This window comes from Perca fluviatilis, chromosome 21 (genome assembly GCF_010015445.1).
Source record: "Perca fluviatilis chromosome 21, GENO_Pfluv_1.0, whole genome shotgun sequence".
NCBI lineage: Eukaryota > Metazoa > Chordata > Actinopteri > Perciformes > Percidae > Perca > Perca fluviatilis.
This window is the reverse complement of record NC_053132.1, coordinates 4,983,468-5,008,196: the sequence shown is the minus strand read 5'-3', so window position 1 is coordinate 5,008,196 and position 24,729 is coordinate 4,983,468. Positions and strand designations below refer to the sequence as shown.

General features: G+C 40.7%; 1 protein-coding gene and 1 pseudogene across 1 annotated transcript; both read left to right on the top strand.

Annotated features, from left to right (window-relative positions):
• The first annotated feature begins 67 nt into the window (after nt 1–67).
• Nucleotides 68–24,670, top strand: LOC120551196 (annotated as a pseudogene).
• On the top strand, nt 643–9,424 carry LOC120551197 (proton channel OTOP3-like). The gene is made up of 8 exons (XM_039788423.1): nt 643–770; nt 1,438–1,907; nt 2,241–2,377; nt 6,105–6,163; nt 6,297–6,433; nt 7,997–8,679; nt 8,914–9,078; nt 9,190–9,424. The coding sequence occupies exons 2-8, from the start codon at nt 1,553–1,555 to the stop codon at nt 9,358–9,360; spliced, it is 1,707 nt and encodes a 568-aa protein (XP_039644357.1). The 5' UTR covers nt 643–770; nt 1,438–1,552; the 3' UTR covers nt 9,361–9,424.
• Nucleotides 24,671–24,729: the final 59 nt, after the last annotated feature.

Below are 24,729 nucleotides of genomic sequence, written 5' to 3'. Positions count from 1 at the left end.
GGAGGGGGCGGGGCTATGACGTCGAGACCCCGCCCCTTTTCAGAATATAACCGTTAAAAAATGGAATACAATACAGAACAGTGTTTAGAACAGAACAGAGGCAGTAGCGTTTGAAACGGTAGAGTGCAATACTGTAGACCACTGAACTGGCATACCAAATAGATGTATGGCGGCCCTGAAGTGCAAAACACAACAGCATTTTTACCCGATTAGGTGAGTAGAAAAAAAGAGCGTAAAAAACTAAATAGATCAGCAGCATGGCCTGCATTAGAAGATCAAAAAACACTGGTCGATGCGCACCATAACACATGCAAAAAACACACAAAGGCAGTCCCTCCAGGATTTGTTTGAGATTGTTGCGGCCCAAAATGGCTGATTTTGCGGGACTTTTTTTTTTTTTTTTTTTTGGTGCAATGAAGTTGTGGAAGACCGTGAAAGAGCCTGGAGCCTTTAGGAGTTAAAACTTGCAAACACACCCTTAAACACCCTCAAATGACACATTTATCATTCTTATTGGTAGAAAAGATTTATGACCTAATAAATTCCCATCAAAGCTCCGACCAACCTTCACCATGAGCAGAGGTCTAATCAGATAGAAATCACCTGTGTGTGTTCAGAGCATGGTTCAGAGGCTTTAAATTCAAATCACATAGATTATACACTTATGCTGACACTTCACAAACATTTTGCAATACAATTTCAGACTTTTGGATGTATTTTGCAACTGGTTTCCATTAATTCCTGTGTGTGTTAAAGAAGGAACTTGAAAGGTAATCATTAAATGATAAATGTCTCCCCCTCACTCCTCCACTCCCACACTGTGTGTGTGTGTGTGTGTGTGTGTGTGTGTGTGTGTGTGTGTGTGTGTGTGTGTGTGTGTGTGTGTGTGTACTTTCAGCCACCTGCTTTTATGCACAAAATAACCTGAGTGGGAAAAAAAAGAGTTGAATTATTGCAAGACATTTTTTATACTTGGCTAAGGTTGTTATATCAATGATATATAAAGCTTAAATTAATGATACAGTTTACTTAGTACTGATAATATTAGTTACTATTAGTTTATTTTAACCGGTTGTAATCTTTCATACCGTTTTTTTAACCGACTCACAATGCATCGTTACGCCCCTAATAAAAACTACAAAATAACAGCCAGACACAAGAGTTAAACTCTCCAACAATAGAAACTACACAGGAGGCTCAACACACATTGCAGGACAAAGTGCCAAAGACTCTGCTCGGGTCATTCTGGGCCTTGAAGCAAACTTTGTTCAAGTGGCACAGCTGCTAAAACAAAGGTCAACATGTAAAGTAAACATGACGGCTCTCCTTTGCGAGGTGTGTTAATGTACTGGATTGTGACCACACCTTGGTATGTGAGAAGGCGGATCCAAAATGTGATAAGTTTTCAGATGCATGCCTTCATATGTTGAATTGCAGGATTTCACCTTAAGTACAGAGAGAACCCCCGGCTGACTGAATGGAAGAGAGGAAAAGAAGACGGAGGGTGTAAGAATCTAAAGAGTGAAGGACAAAAAAAGAAGAAGGGGTGAATATGAATCTACATCCAGAGCTAGATTCCTCCTCGGAGGCACCTGGAAAGCCCGACAGTGATGAGAACTCAGAGGATCAGGAGGACCCGGAGATGGATCCGGTGGTGGTTTGGGTTCCCAGTGGGAGGCGTCTGATCTCCGGGATGCTGGGTCTGAATGTGGTGCTACTGGGAGCGGCCCTGGTGGCCGGAGAGGCTTTCCCCCCCGAGGGCCTGACGCACCAGGAGCCCCAGGTGTTCGTGCTGCTGCTGATCGGGGTTAGTTCGCTCTGGATGCTGTGGTACCTGCTGTGGGCCCGGAAACAGCCCGGCATCTGCCCGCACAAAGACCACCATGCCGGGGGAATCCCTGTCACCGGTAAGCTGTTTTACCATCATGACCAAATATAAGATACACTGTAAAAAGGGTACTATTCAGGCAGCTAGGGCGCCCAAAATAATACTGGAAAAATAAAATAACGTTCTCGTAAAATACAGTTTGTATATTTCTTTTTACATTTTTGGAATTTTTTGTATATTTGATTAAAATATAGTTTTTAGCTTTGACTTTACATTAACTCTTGTGTATTTTCTTTGGCTTTTTAATGTTTAATTGAAGGATATTTACACCTGTAAAACCTAATGTTCTCTGTTTATCTAATTAAGTTAATAGTGTAATGAAATGTCTCTCCTCTCTCCTGCTCTGGTCCAGGGGTCCTCATGCTCTTTGCTGCCTTCAGTCTCCTGTTGCATATCTTCAGGGCCGGTTATTTGATTATAATGATGGAGTGTAAGCCTGTCGTTAAAGTGATCTCTCCGTTCATCGAGGCTCCTTATCTCGCACTGCAGGTAATGACATTTGTATTCTGGTAGAGAGAAAACAGTTTTGGTTGCTACTTCACGCTCTGTAAGTGGTGCTAAAAACCAGAAGAAAGAAAGAAAGATGTTTAGCAACATTTGATGGTAGAATGAAAGGAACTTGAACCTTGAGACACAGCTTTTATCTCACAATTTTATAGAATTAATCATCAGATAAAACATGTGGAGATAAGTGGACAAAGCCTGCCATAAGTGAGGTTGGTGACCTTTTTAAAGGGGAACTATTCTATAACATTTCCAGGTTCTTGTATTTTGTGATTCTAATAAAACATGTTTACATGCTTTAACGTTAAAAAAACACTTATCTTTCATACTGCCCATGGCTGCTGCTCCTGTATTGACTAGAGCTGTCAATCTTCTTCTGTAATACCATTCAAATTTCATTTATTTTTTAAATATTTGAATATTTAATGCTCAAATGCAGCCCGTTGTTAATATGTACTTCACTACTCAGGCTTATGCATTGCCAATGCCACTATAAGCATGTGGTTGTTACATCTTCTGTCCACTAGAGGGACTTCTAACACCAGCCTTGCCTTGAAGGGGAACTACCAGTGTTGCCAACTTAGCGACTTTGTCGCTAGATTTAGAATAGAATAGAATAAATCTTTATTGTCCACCGGGGTGGAAATTTTTCTTTGGCTCACCAGACATACAAAAAATAAACATACAAACAACATATCAGACATAGTAAATTGAATATATATAAAAAAAAAAAGAAAAATATATAAATATGTTTAAAATCATTAGGATTTAGCGACTTTTCAGACCCCCTTAGCGATTTTTTCTTTTTTTTAAACGAAAGGGGTGCAGAGGCACCTTATTGACAGCAGGGGGAGCTGACTGCTGGGGAGCACACTGTCTGCAACTACTACGGCGACAACACAGCAAGTTGAGGCAGCAGGGCTGTACGGAGGACTTATTTATAAGGCAATGGCTTCAACTTGGTGAATGTATTCTAACATGTCTGACCATGTGGCCTAACACACAAACTCGCCAGGACTCTTTTAAGATTCAGTCATAAGTTACAAACCTACTGCAATCTAATACTCATATATACTGCTCTGCCAAACTCAGTGTGCTCCCCAGCAGTCAGCTCCCCCTGCCGTCAATAAGGTGCCTCTGCACCCTTTTCGTTTCAGACCCTCCCACCAGCCTTTGGGCCATGCCTCCTCATTTACATTGACATCTGTCAAGTCCAAATTGAAATGGAAAAGTTGAATCTTAAAATGTCAAAGGGCAATTGCAAAATGTAAAATTCAAAAGATAAAATTTCAAATTGAAAATTATAAAGCGCAGACTAAAATAAAATAATTTCTTTTTTTTCTATTTGAGATTTTAATTTAAGTATTTCCATTTAAGCTTTTCCATTTTCCATTTTGAGTTTCATATTTGATGTTTCTCTCAATCAATACAAGATTTCAGTTTATGCATTTATATTTAAGCTTTGCTTTTTCAGTTTCCTTTTTCTTTTTTCAATTTAATTATGGCATGATTTTTCCTAGTAGCGTAGTAAAATAATAATATTTTTAATTTGATCTTGCTTCGTTTTCTCTTTGGACTTTCAATTAGAATTATGAATAAATATATCCTTCATATGAAACAGTGATCAATGGCTTTGAGATATGTTTTCTCATTTATTGACTGTGACACAGGTTACACCCAATCAGCAGAGACTTGTCTGTAAACTCATGGTAATGAAAAAATAGAGCGCTTGCACACACAACAGGGTGTTTCAACGCACCCTCATTTCAGTTTTAAAAAACATGTTGCTACGTTTTATCGGGGCTGAACGTGGCCCTGTTGAAACCGGAGCGTTCAGAACAGTTGTAAATCTGATCGTTTTAGCTCACGGGGAGTTCTCTGAAATACATTTACCTCATTATTTGAAGAATTATTTTTTTTGGCCATGTTTAACATTAAAATATGACATAACATATTTGACAGAAAATAAGGAAAAGCATGATATGTCCACTTTTAAAGTAAGATCAAGAAGACATGAAAACAAACATATGTCTATGGCCATAATTAGGATTAATGCTGAAACATTTAACAGGGAAGGAATGGGCTATTTATTATTGAAATAGTTACATAGTCTCACCTTAACACAAAGAAAAAAGTACACTTATGTTAAATTGATTAACACGAAAAGAAAAAGACAAAAAAGGGCAAAATAATGAAGTAGGCAGGCGTAAAATGATCTAGAAGAATTAGAGCTTCCAAACTTGACCACTAGCAAACAAAATAATCTTGTTGTGCAAGATTAAGGGACAGACGGCCTAAATAAACCTTCAGTTATTTAAACTGTTAATGTATGAATGTGAGAATTGGTAGAGGAGTTACATTAAAGGTCTAAGGGATTCATGAAATATACAATCAGCGTTTCTGTTCTCAATCGACTGCAAACTAAAAAAGACTTCTTTCCAACAAGTCCTCCAAACTATACAACGTTTTGAGTCTTTTGTTCCCTACCCTGTAATACGACCCACAGGAGCATTTCATAACATAGCGCCTCTATAGCTGTAGATAGCCAGAGAACGTCACTCGCAGTTTTGAACAGAAAGGTCGCGATTTTCTACGCGTCTTTAACGTTGTGAAACGGTCGTAGTTTAAACAAAACTACTTGTTTACGATAAGAAAAAGATGGTGGTTTGGGTTAAAATCCGACAATCCTTCACTTGCGGTTAGGCACCTGGCGCTGGATGTGCCGTTTGTTAAGTTAAAACAAGAACTCGCCGTTTATTTTTATTTTCCAGTTAGTCTAGCATTGCCAGACCTTCCTCCACAGCGCTGCGAAGGAGGGTCTGGTGAGTCCACACAGCATTTCAGGATGGGAGAAAAATGTGGTCCGCATTCGCATGCGGTCTGCGAATCTCCATAGGAAATGAATGACTTCCGGTCGTTTCGCAGCCGTATCTACTGTGCAAAAAAAAAAAAAAAGGGAAAAAAAAAAAAAAAAAGCCAACCCCCCGGGGGGGGGGCACAAAAGCGGGAAAGAAAAAGGGGGGGGAAAGGGGGGAAAAAACAAAAAAAAAAATAAAAACACCTTTTCACAACAAAAAAACAACCCAACAAAAAAAAAAAAAAAACCCCTTTTTTTTATTTTAAACTAATTACCCTTTCCCACCCCCAACAGTCTTGCAATCTAGTCCATAGCATTCCGGGATCGGAGAAAAACGTGCTCTGGTTTATTGGCATTTCTTTAAACCAATCACAAGCTCCCGACGGAGCAACGATGCCTCTGCAAAATAGCCTCGGGAAGAAACTTGTTTTGGTGGAACGTGTACGTTCAAAAGTAGTTTTAGTCGTGCAACAGAAAACTCAGATTGGACAGATAGTCTAGCCAGCGGTCTGGATTTACCCTGCAGAGATCTGAGGAGCAGTTAACCATATTCCTCATAACTTCATTCACTACTTATTGTGCCCTAATGACTTTTCATATCACAACTTCACTGCAATACTAAGTGCTTTGTGTTCTTGCATTGTTTACACTGTCATATTTCTGCAAAACCACACTGCACATTCCTCTATTAACCAGAGTCTTAATTCATCGAGTGACAGCAGGGGGGTTGGGTGTGTTCGGTGTGGGAATGTTGTTTTTTGGCAGACAATGTACATTGTAAAATTCAATACAAAATAACTATGAAGAAGACTTTTTCTTGCTCTTATTGAATAACTGCTTATTTGTCTTTTGCAGACCTATTTACTGTGGGCTCACTCCAAAGACTGCATTCACAGACACAAGATAATCACCAGGTGCATCACTCTATATGTGTTTTTACATACCTTTTATAAATGTTCTACATTTAAATTTATATTCAAGGATGATAGCTTCAGGTGTATGTTGTTTTTGTCATTTCATGTGTGACACTGTTTCAATGTGACGCAGGTCGGGGATGATGATGGTCCTCTCGGCCGACCTGCTGCTGTGGCTGAATGCAGTGACAGAGGACACCATCCACGAGGAGATTGAGTTAGAAAAAGGTTTCAGCAACACAACTGAAGCTGACACGTCTGATTTAGCAGGTGAATGATCTCCATAGATATAATCATCAATCTTAGGGCTGCAACTGATGATTATTTTCATTGTCGATTCATCTGGAAAAGTCATAGAATTATTAGTCTCGCTTTGCCAGACCTTCCTCCACAGAGATGCGGAGGAGGGTCTGGCTAGTCCACACAGCATTCCGGGATGGGAGAAAAACGTGTTCTGGTTTATTGGTATTTCTTTAAACCAATCACAATCGTCTTGGGTGGTGCTAAGCGTTGAGCAGAGCCACGGCGCCGCTGCAAAATGGCCTCTAGCTAGCTGTCTGGATTTACCCTGCAGAGATCTGAGGAGCAGTTAACCATAGTCCTCACAAATCCAACGGAGTTTAAAATGACAACACAGAGAAAGCTGAAGGTAACGGACATCCGGCCGAAAAGAGGGACATCCAGCAGAACTTCTTGCGGCACCGGAGCAATCCTGGAAGTGGAACGTCGAGGATATACGTAGACTATGGAATTAGTAACATCCTTTAAAGTTTGGGAAAAGTCATTGAATTTGGTTATGTTTAATGAAATTGTTGCAGTTATCTTCCGTGAATAACATTTAACAGAACAAGGCCGAATTTATTTCTGTAGGCTGTCGTGTAACGTAGCTCCGATAGTCGGATGCATGACGTTTTGTGTACCATCACGTACGTTTCTTCATTTTCTCCTGGCCAACTCTCCCTCCGTGTATGCCAATTAGATGAAACGATGTTTGAATAGAGTTTGAATCTGATTTAGCGCTGGAACTAACGATTATTTTCTCGATTCATTGGTTAGTTGTTTGGTCTATAAAATGTCAGAAACATTATTCAACATGTGGATCAGTGGTTTCCCAAAGCCCAAGATGACGTCCTCAAATGTCTTGTTTTGTCCCCAACTCAAAGATATTCAGTTTACTGTCACAGAGGAGAGAAGAGACTAGAACATACTCATATTTATGAAGCTGGAATCAGAGAATTTGTTACTTTTTATCATATTAGACTTGAAAAAGGAAGATCCTGCACTCTGTTCTTGCTAGGCCTATATGGACCGAAACGAAAAAGCTTCTTCAATTAATTGGGATGCCAAGCTGATCTCAGTAAGTGGCGTATGTACGCCAATTCGTATGCCATTTTGGCATGTTATCAAGACGCATAATTGCTTTTTAGTGTGTTTATCAACAGCGTTTGGCCTCCATTGACTTATATTACCTTGCGATTGCGTGTCAATTTACATCGTAGCGAGTAGTATGAAAGCCCGAAATTCCGCATAGGGAGGCTAAAATAAATAAATGGTTTTAAAGAAGAATATTTTGGTCAATTTCGTCAGCTTTTTCATTGAATCAAGAGAAACACTGAAAAGAAGGATAATGGTACAGTCTCTGTGGTACACTAATGATAGTATTAAGGCTTTCCTCTGTGTAGACATGTCCTCTACAAGTATAATTGTTGCTGTATTATTTGTGTCCCCTTCAAAAATTGCTCTTCAGAAATTTTATGTTTGTCTCCCCCCACTGTTAAATGAGATTTACGCCATGTACTCTATAGACTTTTTAAAGTCCATGCCTGCTTCCAGGAACGGCCAATTCGACCCTCTGTGATTGCAGTGCGAGCGCCGCCTGCCTCGCCTTCAGGAAAGGCTACGAAATCCTTTATCCCTTCAACATGGAGTACTACCTGATGGCCAGCTGCATGATCTATGTGATGTGGAAGAACGTGGGCCGCAGGATGAGTCCAGGTCCCCACCATGTCGCTCAGAAGCTGACCCTCCACGTTGTCTACCATGGTGGGGTCATATGCGGCGTCTTCTTTGGCTCCCTGGTGCTCATGGCGGGACTTGCCGTCTTCATTCTGTATCAGGTTTGGGTGAGCCAGGACGAGCTTCGCTTCACCGCCTTCCTCTTATTTTACGGCTACCATTTGGTCGTCATGCCCCTGATGTCTGTGTGCTCCCTGGTCGGGATGCTGGTCCACCGGCTGGAGAGGAGGGCGAACGAAGCGGGACACAACCCCACCCGGAGCCTGGACGTGATGCTCCTGGTGGCGGCGGCTATGGGCCAGTTCGCCCTGTCCTACTTCTCCCTGGTGGCGGCCCTGGCCGTGGGGACGAGCGGGCTTCTCGGGGAGCTCGACCTGTCCTATTCCCTCCTCACCCTGCTGGAGCTCATCCTGCAGAACATCTTCATCATCCAAGGCCTCCACAGGCACCCGAGCCTCCTCGCCAAGAAGAAAGAGAAGCAGCGGAGCATCTTATTCAAGGTACCTGTAGGTCTCCTGTCATACAGAACCAAGAGTAGAAAAACGCTGTGTTCAGACCAGTGGGAAATCTGAGGTTTTGGCTCACAGGCATTTCTTTCAAATTTCTTTACATGATTATTTGAAACTTTGGCCGCGTTTAACATGAACATCTGGGATTGTAACATTAAAGATATGACAGAAAATACAGCAAAGCATAATTCGTCTCCTTTAAATACTCTATAAACCCTCCCACAGCTTAAGAAAAAGATTGTGGTGCCAATAGAAGACGAAAAGAAGACAGATATATCAATGCTGGAGGGGAACACGCCAGCTGCTGCGCCAGAGCATCATGGGAAAAAGGCCTGGACCAAAAGAGCAATACAAGAAATCTGTTCTTTCCTCATCTTTTGCAATGTCATGGTAACATGATATGTGTTTATTGTCTGATTTAAGAAAAAATACAAGTGTCTTTGTTATTTCTTAACAAATTATTTCTTTATTAAAATACATCCCTGTTCCCTCTTCTTGCAGCTGTGGATCATCCCTGCGTTTGGAGTCCACCCCCAGTTTGAGAACGGCCTTGGGAAACAGTTTTTCGGCTTCTCTGCGTGGTTCGTTCTGGTGAACTTGGGTCAGCCGCTCAGCGTTTTCTACAGGATGCACTCTGTGGGCGCTTTAATGGAGCTGTTCATCTCTGCGTGACACCCCTCTACAGTTTGTATTTTACATTGTTCCCTTTAGTTCCAATTAAAGATATAATATGCAACTTTTTTGCCCGATAGCTTTTTTGCTTTTTCCATCTTTTTCCATAGACGACAACTCACTACTGTACCTGCTCGCACATTACGAATCCTACTATGGCCACACCAAGACCCGCCCTTCAATAGCCCGGGTCTTGGCGTGGCCATAATAGGGAGTGCCCCCCGCTCCCTCTATTACAATATGTCAAAATTCTATGATGGAATCTAATAGGGCCTTATGATTTCCACGATGCGGAAAACACGGACGGAATCGCGAAATCTACACATGAAAATGGAATTCTGTTATACGCGCGGAATCGCACGGAATTTGCATATATTTTGTTGACATTAAATAAACAATATTTTTTTTTTACCTCTCATTTTTCAGTTTAAAACAACAAGCGTAGAAATGTCTCAAAAACAAGCAGAGACAGGTCTCTACCTAAACCGTGGCCGAATGGCACAGCCTGTTGCCTAGTAACCATATGTCATCACGTTCACGTTGAGTTTGTTGCGAGGGAAAGAATGTCGAAGCGAGTGGCGCCTCCCGATAAGACAACGGTGACAAAAAAATTAAGAAACTCTGAATTAACTGCTAAATACCGGGCTGAACAATACCCCAACGACCACTATGAGTCTGGACAACGACTGTTAGGTAAGTTTTGTCAACATACTGTTGACTGGACCCGCAAAGACACACGTAACGACCATTTGAAATCAAAAGCTCATCTCAAGAACAGCTAAACAAGCTAAATCTACAGCGGGAAAATCCCTCCAAGTTACCATTGAGGCAACGACAAAATCAATCGATGCAAGGCGTGAGTTTGTGGAAGATTTTGTTGCAATGTGTGCTGAAGCTGACATACCGCTAGAGAAAATGAAGAGGATACTGTACGTCCGTTTCTTGTTAAACATTGCAAGCAGGGAGGCGCGCTTCCAGAAAACACCAGCAGGCAGACCCACCTGCCGCGGGTCTTTGACCAGCACACCCAAAAAGTGCTGCAAGAGATCCGTGGAGAGAAAATCTTCGTTGTTGTCGATGAAACCTCTGACAACCGAGATCGCAGTGTCCTCAACATTGTTATAGGTGAGCATCCAATTAGCTTTTATTTAGGTAATTTTGAATGTGCTTTGCTGAATATATTAACAGTTTAAATAAAAAAGCTGAATTGTGAGTTTGTGTCACTGAGTTTTTAAAGGTCACTACTGCTTAGAAGTGAAAAGAAAACAAGCAAATCCGAAAAATCGAAAACGGCTAAAAATAAAATAAAACACGGAATTTAAAAAAAAATTAAACGGATTTCATAGGGCCCTAATCTTATGAGACAGGGTGCCTACTCAAGCCTGTTAGTCCTCTACAATGTTATATAATAACATTGAGAAAATGCAGAAATGATTTAGAAACGCACAAAAGCAGCTACATATAGAAAATACCCCAAAAAACGTTCTAAATCTTTTTTTTTTACCATGGCCGCATATAGCGCATACCCACTTTTTGCGCCACTGCAGAGGAGAGAAGAAACTAGAACATATTCACATTTAAGAAGCTGGAATCAGAGTGTGACTCAAACCGATTATCAAAATAGTTGCCGATTTATTTAATAGTTTACAACTAATCAATCTTTGCAGCTCTAAAAGAAATAAAATAAAATGTTCAAAGAAAATAACTGCCTATAAAGCGACATGTATCTCTTCTCTTCTCATTTACCTTTTGCTGTGAACTTTGGGTAATACACACTACACTAAATATTTAATTTAAATAAAAATATATAATTAATAAATAACCAGCTTTTCAAAATAACAGTTGCAATGTCCAATTTTACGCTCATTAAACCAGTTTTAAAAAAATGTGCTATAACAGTTTTACTCACATGGCTCCCATTATCCTCCATGACACGCTCTCTTCCACTTCACCTGACAACTCTTCTCCAAAACAAGCGCTGAGATAACAGAGCTCAGCCCATAGCTCAAATAGTATGCATGAAATAAAAACAGGACACGTAATTCCACTGTGCGTAGTGTTAACTACGCTAACTAACCGTGTGTTGTGAACCGTGTAGTGATAAAAAAACAAAAACAGAATAGAAGACAATTATACAATTACAGAATATTCAACTCTGACTTGATTTTAGTTTGTTTAAAGTTTAAAATTTAAAGCCTTCTTCTTAAAATAAGGGAGGTTTTCAAATTGAGCAAGGGATGAATCCACTTAGGCTATTTTCCAGTAAACTTAAAGAAAAAAAGTATTAGCATAAATATGTTCTTTTAAACTGTCAAAATATTGCCACAGGAGAGAATAAGTCTCCCTAGAAGGAAGGAAGGAAGGAAGGAAGGAAGGAAGGAAGAAAGAAAGACTAAGGTTAGCTAGTAAGCTTAAAATAAGTGAGTTTTTTGGATTGAAAAAGGGAAAATCACCAATGTTGTAAAGAAAACGGCAGTTTGCAAAAAAAGTATGTTGAACTCCCTGCGAAGTCATAGGCCTACAGCTTCTTCATCAACAAGCTCGTCGACAAAAGGAAATGCCATGTTTTGAGAAATAAAAACGTTTTATAGTCTGTCTAACATGGTTAATGAACCAACCCTGCTTTTTTTTTATTAATGCAGATAACAAACTGGGCGTCTGATACGGACTGAATGAATGAATGAGGAAATGAGCGCTGTGTCAGAGGGAGGAGCCTGAGAGAAACTGTTCCCGACCAGGTTAGGTTCACAGACTCAGTTACCATAGTAACTGACTCTAAGGTGAAGTTCCCTCTCTTTCTGAAACGGGCTGGAGTTACCTCTCTCTCTCAGGTTTGATTAACCTCCCTTTCTGAAACAGAACACCCAGAGTTTCCCTCATCTCAGGGTTAACAAAATCAGAGTTTTCACTAAACCTGGGGCCTGTACTACGAATCCAGATCAACATGGCCTGGATTTCTTTCAGTTTCCCGGCTTCACCTAACCTAACAACCGCGGTCCCGCAAAAACGACGATGGCTATCAACTAGTTCAATCAACCCAGGGTTTCCCGATCCAGCGGTGCGCACGTTCACATAAAAGAGGCGATGTTTGCATGGCACGAACAATCGCAAGCATCTACCAGAGACACACATTTTACATAAGAAGAGCAAACTATAATTTTACATAAATATGAAGAACACAGACATGGTTTGGTTTTAAAATATAAAACCATATGTGGCCATGTGGTGGTGGCCTGAAGTTTAAAGAAGCGAGCTTGTGACCAGAAGGTCGTCGGTTCAATCCCCAGGCCGACAGGATAAAATCTGGGTGGGAAAGTGAAAGGGTCCCTCTTTCCCTCCCTCATTACCACCACTGAGGTACCCTTGAGCAAGGCCCTTAACCTCCAACTGCTCCAGTGGAGCTGCTCAGTGGCCAGCAGATCAGACTGTGGTTGTACTGGGCAGCTTCCAGGTATGAATGTGGAACTGTGTGAATGTGATCAGGGCGTTCCTGCAAAAGAGAGAGTCTTCCTCACAGTGAACCTTCCCTGAATAAATAAAGGTTAATAAATAAAGCTTAATAAAAATTCTAACCTTTGAATCTTGTCTGCCGTGAAAAAGGTCTATGAGCCAGATTAACTGAATACATCTGTGTGGGTGTTTTCAAGGGTGTGTTCGCAAATTTTGCAACTCCTAAAGGCTCTGAACAACCACACAGATGCATTCAGTTAATCTGGCTCATTAGACCTCTTCTCAGGACTGTGTGTTTAGACTGACTGATTGATTGATTTCTTCCTTTGTTGCACCTGTTAGGTCAGGACAAATGACACATTTATCATTCTTATTGGTAGAAAAGATTTGTGACCTAATACATTCCCAACAAATCCGACCAACCTTAACCATGAGCAGAGGTCTAATCAGACAGAAATCACCTGTGTGTGTTCAGATACTTTAAATTTAAATCCCATAGATTATACACTTATGCTGACCATTTCATAAACATTTTGCAATACAATTTCAGACTGTTGGATGTATTTTGCAACTGGTTTCCATTCATTCCTGTGTGTGTTAAAGAAGGAACTTGAAAGGTAATCATTAAATGATAAATGTCTAAGATATTGTCTCCCCCTCCCTCCTCCACTCCCACACTGTGTGTGTGTATGTGTTCTTGTTTAACTATATTCGTGGGGTCTGGACAGCTTTGTGGGGCCAAAATGCTGGACCCCACAAGTTTAAAGGGCTGTTTGAGGGTTAAGACTTGGTTTTAGGATTAGGGATATAATTAGGTTATGGTTAGGGTAAGGGTTAAGGTTAGGCATTTAGTTGTGATGGTTAAGGTTAGGGTAAGGGTTAAGGGTAGGTATTTAGTTGTGATGGTTAAGGTTAGGGTAAGGGGCTAGGGAATGCATTATGTCAATGACGGGTCCCCACACACACACACACACACACACACACACACACAACACACACACACACACACACACACACAGTGCGTCTAACTAACTTTGTGGGGACCCGTCATTGACAATGCATTCTCTAGCCCTTTACCCTAACCTTAACCATCACAACTAAATGACTATCTTAACCCTTACCCTAACCCTAACCATAACCTAATTCTAACCCTAATCCTAAAACCAAGTCTTAACCCCTCAAACAGCCCTTTAAAGTTGTGGGGTCCAGTATTTTGGCCCCACAAAGTTGTCAGGACCCCACAGGACTCGGTTTTTAGACCCCACGAATGTAGTTAAACAAGAACACACACACACACACACACACACACACACACACACACACACACACACACACACAATTAAATGTGCTGCCAGCCACCTGCTTTTATGCACAAAATAACCTGAAATGGAGCAAAGAAAGAAAGAAAAAAAAAAGTTGAATTATTGCAAGACATTTTAACAGCTAAGGTTGTTTTATCGATGATATATGAACCTTAAATTAATGATACAGTTTACTTAGTACTGATATTAGTTACCATTAGTTTATTTTAACCAGTTGTAATCTTTCATATTTTATTTTAACCGACTCACGATGCAAAGCCGTCTGCTTTCGTTTTCGCCGATTTGACCTGTTGAATCGGTGGGCGGGCAGTCGGACTCAATGACCAATCTGATTGGTGGAGTGCTAACCCGGAAATGACGAGCGGGATGAGCGTGACAAACACCTCTTAAAATCTGACGTAAATCTTCTAAACTGACCTTTGTCGATCTGAAATGAAGACAGATTCAGCAACCACACGGTCTATTTCTCGCTTAAAATGTTTTCAGAAACACGTTTCGGTGAACTATCTTCGTAAAATACAATATCGCATTCCGAACGAGCCGCCATTATGGTCGGTTTTGAAATTCCGGAGAATCCAGACCCACGTGACGGGTTTGTCCAATCAGCTGCCGGTTTTCATTTTTTGGGTAACAATACAGATTAGCACCGCCTGCTGTTATGGAGACGTATTACGTCTCGTGCACGCACAGAACGTACGCTCAAGTCGGTGTCGTTTCGGTGTGTTCCGAGGGACTTTTTTGACCAACTTTCTTTGTTCTTTTCTCAAAGAAAAGCTTAACTCCAAGTCTTCCAAAGTTGCAGCCAAAGCCGATTCGAAAGACCGCTGTTCCCAGCAGCAGTAGCCATAAGCCCGCCCACCGACTCTATACACAATGTGATTGGCCCGGCCAGAGTTTGGTAAATCCTGCTCGCAAGCCAACGGAGAGTTGCTAGACCCCCTGGCTGCAAATTACATTTGCTGCGGCTAGGGTATATCTAGATTTCTAGGCTAGGAAACACAGCCATCAGGTGCACAAACACATGATTGCTTAATCGTAGACACATCAATCAGGTTTAAGCAGGGACGGACTGACAATCTGTGCGTTCGGGAAAAGTCCAGAACGTCTGCACAAAAAAAGTTGAAATCGATATTAACAGCCAACAGCAGGGGGCGCTAATACAGTCAATTACTGTATATGCTACGTGTAAAAGAAACTGAGGAAGAAGAGTAGGCCTACTAGTCTGGCTGTCACCAATCCACACCATGGTCATGGTGAGGGGCAGTGACCCTCAGCAAGATGTACTGGTAAGTGCCAGGAGAAGGCACATTATAATCGGCTGCCTTTATCCCTATCTTAGCGAATTGCATATTCAGCTGTCAACATGGGTGTGCATCATGATTATGAAAATTATCGTGCCATTTAGTAACTGGTTAAACCAGAATTAAGTAATATGACACGTGTGGGTTTCATATGGTAACATAATATGGGTTTTATAAATTAGTGTATAGTTTTTGCAAGAGTGTTTCATTTTGCAAATGGTCTGAGGTCTTCTGCTGATTGGGTGTGTATTGATTTTGAAAACCCGGTCCCTGTTTTCAAAATAGTGGTTAAGCAATCTAAAAAACAACAACTCTCCAACAATAGAAACTACACAGGAGGCTCAACACACATTGCAGGACAAATTGCCAAAGACTCTGCTCGGGTCATTCGGGGTCTTTAAGCAAACTTTGTCCAAGTGGCACAGCTGCTAAAACAACATGGTCAACGTGTAAAGTAAACATGACGGCTCTCCTTTGCGAGGTGTGTTAATGTACTGGATAGCGACCACACCTTGGTATGTGAGAAGGTGGATCCAAAGAACAACAAGTTTTCAGATGCATGCCTTCACATGTTGAATTGCAGGATTTCACCTTAAGTACAGAGAGAACCCCCGGCAGACTGAATGGAAGAGAGGAAAAGAAGACGGAGGGTGTAAGAATCTAAAGAGTGAAGAAGGACAAAAAAAGAAGAAGGGGTGAATATGAATCCACATCCTGGAGTCCCAGAGCTAGATTCCTCCTCGGAGGCACCTGGAAATCCCGACAGTGATGAGAACTCAGAGGATCAGATGGAGTACCCAGAGATGGATCCGGTGGTGGTTTGGGTTCCCAGTGGGAGGCGTCTGATCTCCGGGATGCTGGGTCTGAATGTGGTGCTGCTGGGAGCGGCCCTGGTGGCCGGAGAGGCTTTCCCCCCCGAGGGCCTGACGCACCAGGAGCCCCAGGTGTTCGTGCTGCTGCTGATCGGGGTTAGTTCGCTCTGGATGCTGTGGTACCTGCTGTGGGCCCGGAAACAGCCCGGCATCTGCCCGCACAAAGACCACCATGCCGGGGGAATCCCTGTCACCGGTAAGCTGTTTTACCATCATGACCAAATATAAGATACACTGTAAAAAGGGTACTATTCAGGCAGCTAGGGCGCCCACAAAATTATAGAAAAGTAAAATAACTTGTAAAATACAGTTTGTAAACATGTCTTATATTTTAGATTCTTCAAAGTAGCCACCCTTTGCTTTTTTATTAATAAGGGAAATAATTCCACTAATTAACCCTGACAAAGCACACCTGTGAAGTGAAAACCATTTCAGGTGACTACCTCATGAAGCTCATTGAGAGAACACCAAGGTTTTGCAGAGTTATCAAAAAAAGCAAAGGGTGGCTACTTTGAAGAATCTAAAATATAAGACATGTTTTCAGTTATTTCACACTTTTTTGTTAAGTACCTAATTCCATATGTGTTCATTCATAGTTTTGATGCCTTCAGTGAGAATCTACAATGTAAATAGTCATGAAAATAAAGGAAACGCATTGAATGAGAAGGTGTGTCCAAACTTTTGGCCTGTACTGTGTGTGTGTGTGTGTGTGTATATATATATATATATATATATATATATATATATATATATATATATTTTAAGCGTTTTTTAGCTTTGACTTTACATTAAATATTGTGCATTTGTGGCTTTTTAATGTTTAATGGATATTTACACCTGTAAAACCTAATGATCTCTGTTTATCTAATTAAGAAATGCATTTACAGTATTAAACTTGGATTTAACAGAAGAAACTTCTTCTTTTAATAAAAGAAGAAACTATTTGAAATCATGATACATTTGTGAATGCATTTTAACAGTCCTCATGTGACAACAAATTAATTTTCTGAAAAAAAGGACATTTTATGGTTATTCTGTTTTTTTGTTCTTTTACCATAGACATGTAAATTCATGGTAATTGTTTTTTTACATTCTCGTGTTTTACAAGAAAATACAGGAAAAAAAATCTCTAAACTAAAATTTGGTTAAATTTGTATTAATATTTTGCATAGTGTAATGAAATGTCTCTCCTCTCTCCTGCTCTGGTCCAGGGGTCCTCATGCTCTTTGCTGCCTTCAGTCTGCTTTTGCATATCTTCAGGGCCGGTTATTTGATGACCATGATGGAGTGTAACCCTGTCCCTAAAGTGATCTCTCCGTTCATCGAGGCTCCTTTTCTCGCGCTGCAGGTAATGACATTTCTATTCTGGTAGAGAGAAAACAGTTTTGGCTGCTACTTCACGCTCTGTAAGTGGAGCTAAAAACCAGAAGAAAGAAAGACGTTGAATGAAAGGAACAGCTTCTATCTCACAATTTTATAGAATTAATCATCAGATAAATGGACTGCCATAAGTGAGGTTGGTGAACCTTTTTGAAGGGGAACTATTATATAACATTTCCAGGTTCTTGTATTTTGTGATTCTAATAAAACATTTTTATATGCTTTAAAGTTCAAAAAACACTTCATCTTTCATACTGCCCATGGCTGCTGCTCCTGTACTCACCCTCTGTATGAGATGCTGTGTAGTAGCGCCTGTCTCTTTAACCCCTCCTCCCGAAAATGCCCAGTCTGCTCTGATTGGCCAGTAGGTTTCCTGGAATCTGCGCTCCACTATTGTTTTATTAGTTTAAGCTGGAGCTACTGCAACGGAGTATGTAGCAGGACTTTGTAGCGTGAAAAATCAACACTAAAGGCTTCTAAACGAAATACTACACAACCGGACATGTCCCAGCAGTAAAGTGACCGGAATTTGGGGAGAAATGACCAGCATTGGCCGCCAAGATTACAGTATCTGGCGTTAGCACGCAGCTACTGTTGTTAGTAGTGGATACTAATAGAATATTTATGTGCCATGAAAGGTGCTATATAAGTCCAAGTTATTATTATTATTAGTAGTAGTAGCTTAAAAATAAAAAATAAAACACTCCAGTAGTTCCTGTCTACCTGGAGCCAATGACCAATCCCGATGTCCCATAGAAGGCTGGTTTGACACCGAGCCAAGAGTAGAAAAAACAGGGACAAGTTCAATCTCAAAACAAAGTGCACCGTTTTGCTACGGTTTCCTGAACGTCACCCTGTTTAAACTGGAGCGTTCAGTACAGTTGGAAATCTGATAGTTTTAGCTGACTGGGATTTCTCTGAAATTACGTTTTCCTCATTAATTTGCCACGTTTAACATTAAAATACGACATAACATTGTAGATTTGACAGAAAATAAGGAAAAGCATAATATGTCCACTTTTAAAGTAAGATCAAGAAGACATAAAAACAAAGATACAGTACAGGCCAAAAGTTTGGACACACCTTCTCATTCAATGTGTTTCTTTATTTTCATGACTATTTACATTGTAGATTCTCACTGAAGGCATCAAAACTATGAATGAACACATATGGAATTAGGTACTTAACAAAAAAGTGTGAAATAACTGAAAACATGTCTTATATTTTAGATTCCTCAAAGTAGCCACCCTTTGCTTTTTTTGATAACTCTGCAAAACCTTGGTGTTCTCTCAATGAGCTTCATGAGGTAGTCACCTGAAATGGTTTTACCTTCACAGGTGTGCTTTGTCAGAGTTAATTAGTGGAATTATTTCCCTTATTAATAAAAAAGCAAAGGGTGGCCACTTTGAAGAATCTAAAATATAAGACATGTTTTTTTTAGTTATTTCACACTTTTTTGTTAAGTACATAATTCCATATGTGTTCATTCATAGTTTTGATGCCTTCAGTGAGAATCTACAATGTAAATAGTCATGAATTGAATGAGAAAGTGTGTCCAAACTTTTGGCTTGTACTGTATAGGTCTATGGCCATAATTAGGATTAATGCTGAAACATTTAACAGGGAAGGTGTAGAAATATTTTATTAACACAATGTGTGTATTTGTGTTCGTTGCAAAAGAGCTGTGTGCAATCATTGAGGAAATTGTTGAAGGAAATGGAGGAATGGTTAAGCGTTTAACAATAGTTTAGCCTTTTATGGCATAATAGTGCATTGTGTATACCAGACAGATAAGCAGAAAAACAGGAAAGAAAGTTAAAGTTAAGAGAACAGACGAGGAAGTTGCACCAGACAGAGACCCAAACCTTGGTGTCTGTGTTTGTGAAAGATAAGTTTCTGTCTAGAAACTAGAGGACCCCCGCTCCCCGAGGATAGGATAAAAGCTTGAGGGAGAGAATAGAGGGACGTTCATTTTCGGAGGAGATCTTGGTGGACCGAGCTCTGACTTTATGTCTGTCTCTAGGGAAACGTAGACTCTGTTTGTGAACCCATAATTGTGTAGTAACTTTGATGCTGGACTCCGTAAACTTTGCTTATCTGAACTCTTCGTCACAGATTGATCCTTGCGTTTTGGGTAAACTTAAGTCCAATCAAAGAAGGCGCAGGAATTAATATATTGGAGTCAGATTTGACAGGCCTTTCGGGCCTCATTTGGACAAATTCCCACTACAAAGGAATGGGCTATTTATTATTGAAATAGTTACATAGTCTCACCTTAACCCAAAGATAAAAGTACACTTATGTTAAATTGACTAACACGAAAAGAAAAAGACAAAAAAGGGCAACAGAATGAAATTCTGTAAGTTCGGTAGGCGTTAAATGATCGAGAAGAATTAGAGCTTCCAAACTTGACCACTAGCAAACAATAAATAAAACCATAATCTAATCTCCCCATAAACTAAACTCAAGATGTGTAACGAAATCATTTTAACTCACAGATCTATTTGTTTTCGTCTTCATCAGGTGTCATCACGTAAACAAAATTGTTGAATTTAATAATTGAAATTCCTATAAAAACGTGCAAGATTAAGGGACAGACGGCCTAAATAAACCTTCAATTATTTTAACTATTAATAATGTATGAATATACTCAATGAGCTGTTGCAGAAACAAGCCCAGCGTGAAGCAATAAAGCAAAAGCTGTCAGATAAATGTAGTGCAGTAAACTTAACCCTAACCCACTTACAAATATTAATATATATTTCTACTGGTATGCTTTCTAGTGACAATGCAAAAATATGAAGAAAAAACTGTTCCACTTGTGTGTGCATGGTTATAATTCTGAAGTGCATAATAGTAGGGGGGGGTATGTTTGGTGTGGGAATGTTTTTTATTGGATTTTTTGTGTGTGTTTCAAATCTATTTACATTGTAAAATTCAATACAAAATAACTATGAAGAAGACTTTTTCTTGCTTTTATTGAATAACCGCTTATTTGTCTTTTGCAGACCTATTTACTGTGGGCTCACTCCAAAGACTGCATTCACAAACACAAGATAATCACCAGGTGCATCACTCTATATGTGTTTTTACATACCTTTTATAAATGTTCTACATATTTATTAGTTTATATTCAAGGATGACAGCTTCAGGTGTATGTTTTTGTCATTTCATGTGTGACACTTTTTATGTGACGCAGGTCGGGGATGATGATGGTCCTCTCGGCCGACCTGCTGCTGTGGCTGAATGCAGTGACAGAGGACACCATCCACGAGGAGATTGAGTTAGAAAAAGGTTTCAGCAACACAACTGAAGCAGACACGTCTGATTTAGCAGGTGAATGATCTCCATAGATACACTATAATCATCAATCTTAGGGCTGCGACTGATGATTATTTTCATTGTCGATTCATCTGGCAAAGTCATAGAATTAGTAGTCTCACTTTGCCAGACCTTCCTCCACAGAGCGGAGGAAGGTCTGGCTAGTCCACACAGCATTCCGGGTTGGGAGAAAAACGTGCTCTGGTTTATTGGTATTTCTTTAAACCAATCACAGTCGTCTTGTGCGGCGCTAAGCACCAAGCGGAGCCACGCTGCCTCTGCAAAATAGCCTCTGGAAGGAACTTGTTTTGGTGTACGTTCAGAAGTTGGTTTAGTCATGCAACAGAAAACTCAGATTGGACAGATAGTCTAGCTAGCGGTCTGGATTTACCCTGCAGAGATCTGAGGAGCAGTTAACCATAGTCCTCACAAATCCACCGCAGTTTAGAATGCAACACAAAGAAAAAGGAAGGTAATGGACATGCGGCCGAAAAAGAGTGACATCCAGTGGAATTTCGGGCGGCACCAGAGCAACCCCGGAAGTGGAACGTCAAGGATATAGACTATGGAATTAGTAAAATCCTTTAAAGTTTTGTTATCTTCCGTGAATAACATTTAACAGAATGTAACATAAGGCCAAATGTATTTCTGTAGGCTGTCAGACAAACGCGACGTAGCTCCGATAGTCGGATGCGTGACAATGTTTTGTGTACCATCACGTACATTTCTTCATTCTCTCCTGGCCAACTCTCCCTCCGTGTATGCCAGTTAGATGAAACAATGTTTGAATAGAGTTTGAATCTGATTTAGCGCTGCAACTAACAATTATTTTCTAGATTCATTGGTTAGTTGTTTAGGGTTTCCCAAAAAGCCCAAGATGACGTCTTCAAAAGATATTCAGTTTACTGTCACAGAGGAAAGATGAAACTAGAAAACATTCACATTTAAGAAGCTGGAATCAGAGAATTTGTGACTTTTTTTTTTCATAGTAGACTTGAAAAAGTAAGACTGTTCTTGCTGAGCCTATATGGACCAAAAAAAAAAAAAAAAAAACAGAAAATGCAAAATAGCCTCGGGAAGGAACTTGTTTTGGTGGAACGTGTGCACGTAGGGAGGCAAACTCTGGAATTAAAATGGGTCTTGAGAATTAAAAAAAAAAAAAAAAGAGATGAATATAATTTGATTGTTGGTTCTAGCTTGGAGGATGATTCCCGAATCGACCGGAGTTTAGAATGCCAACACAAAGAAAGCAGAAGGTGAGGGACATCCGGGGGAAACTGTCCCGTGAAATGTTTGTAGATATAGACTAGTTGACAACTGATCGATTCATCTTTGCAGCTCTAATAATCATACACCCCTGCCTTGTACTCTATAGACTTTTTAAAGTCCATGCCTGCTTCCAGGAACGGCCAATTCGACCCTCTGTGATTGCAGTGCGAGCGCCGCCTGCCGCACCTTCAGGAAAGGCTACGAAATCCTTTATCCCTTCAACATGGAGTACTACCTGATGGCCAGCTGCATGATCTATGTGATGTGGAAGAACGTGGGCCGCAGGATGAGTCCAGGTCCCCACCATGTCGCTCAGAAGCTGACCCTCCACGTTGTCTACCATGGTGGGGGTCATCTGCCGCTTTTGTGTTTGCGCTCCCTGGTGCTCATCGCATGACTTGCTGTTCTTCATTCTGTATCAGGTTTGGGTGAGCCGAGGGGGCGGGCGGCTGTTCACCGCCTTCCTCTTATTTTGCGGGGCTACCATTTGGCCGCCATGCCCCTGATGTCGTGTGCTCCCTGGTCGGGATGCTGGTCCACCGGCTGGAGAGGAGAAGAGCGAACGACGGACACAACCCCACCCGAGCCTGGACGTGATGCTCCTGGTGGCGGCTATGGGCCAGTTCGCCCTGTCCTACTTCTGCCTGGTGGCGGCCCTGGCCGTGGGGACGAGCGGGCTTCTCGGGGAACTCGACCTGTCCTATTCCCTCCTCACCCTGCTGGAGCTCATCCTGCAGAACATCTTCATCATCCAAGGCCTCCACAGGCACCCGAGCCTCCTCGCCAAGAAGAAAGAGAAGCAGCGGAGGATCTTATTCAAGGTACCTGCCATACATGTGAAGGGTTATTTCACTGGAACAAGTCAGCCATTAAAAAGGTTTTGTTTAAAGGAGATCTATTCTACACCTTTTACAGGTTCATACTTTTATTTTGTGTTTCTCCTACAACATGTTTACATTCTTAAATGTTCAAAAAACACTTTTTTCTCAAACTGCCCTCCTCCCGACAAAGCCCAGTCTGCATCATGCTTCTGCCCGTTCCTTCTTGAACTCATCCTTCTTTTTGGAATTTTGATGGATTTGGATTTATTTGTATATTCTTTTTTTTTAGGCATTTTATTACACTACTGGTCAAAAGTCTGGAGTCACTTAGAAATTTCCATTCCACTCTATTATAGACAGACTATCAGGAGTGGGTGGCTGATCTTTAATGCAATATCTACATTGCCCATTATCAGCAACTATTCATCCCATGTCCCAAAGACCCATTCTTTTTACTAATTTTATATCATTTTAAAAGGCTAACTGAGGAAACATTGGAGAACCCTTTTGCAATTATGTAAACACATAATGTAATCTGAAAACTGCTGCCCTGGTTTAAGAAACAATGCAACTGATCTCAGCTGGTATTCTCTCTATAATGGAGTGGAATGGAAATTTCTAAGTGACCCCAAACTTTTGACCGGTAGTGTATATTATTAAATTGTTTGGAAAACAGTGCATATAGCTCTTAAATGGAGCATGCACAGTAGCGTGCCTGCCTGGAGCAGATGACCAAATATAGAAAACCGGCTCGATATGACGTCATACAGAACCAAGAGTAGAAAAAATGCAGCGTTCAGACCAGTGGAAAATCTGAGGTTTTGGCTCACAGGCATTTCTTTCAAATTTCTTTACATCATTATTTGAAACTTTAACATGAACATCTGGCATTATAACATTAAAGATATGACAGAAAATACAGCAAAGCATAATTTGTCTCCTTTAAATACTCTATAAACCCTCCCACAGCTTAAGAAAAAGATTGCGGTGCCAATACAAGACAAGAAGAAGACGGATACGTCAATGCTGGAGGGGAACACGCCAGCTGCTGCGCCAGAGCATCATGGGAAAAAGGCCTGGACCAAAAGAGCAATACAAGAAATCTGTTCTTTCCTCATCTTTTGCAATGTCATGGTAATATGATGTGCGTTTACTGTCCGATTTAAGAAGAAATACAAGTTTCTTTGTTATTTCGGCATTCATAAAATACATCCCTGTTCCCTCTTCTTGCAGCTGTGGATCATCCCTGCGTTTGGAGTCCACCCCCAGTTTGAGAACGGCCTCGGGAAACAGTTTTTCGGCTTCTCTGCGTGGTTTGTTCTGGTGAACTTGGGTCAGCCGCTCAGCGTTTTCTACAGGATGCACTCTGTGGGCGCTTTAATGGAGCTGTTCATCTCTGCGTGACACCCCTCTACAGTTTGTAATTGTTTGTTCCCTTTAGTTAAAATTAAAGATATAATATGTAACTTTTTTTGCACTGAAATGTCTACAAACCTATGTTATGTATGTTGTTGAGTTGTGTACTTGCATTCTCCTAAATGTTTCCAACAATGTTTAAACCCAGAGAAATGTTACATTTGGTCGACTTTGTGCATGTGTCAGTGTTGCGATTTCATCCTCAGGGTCAAACACA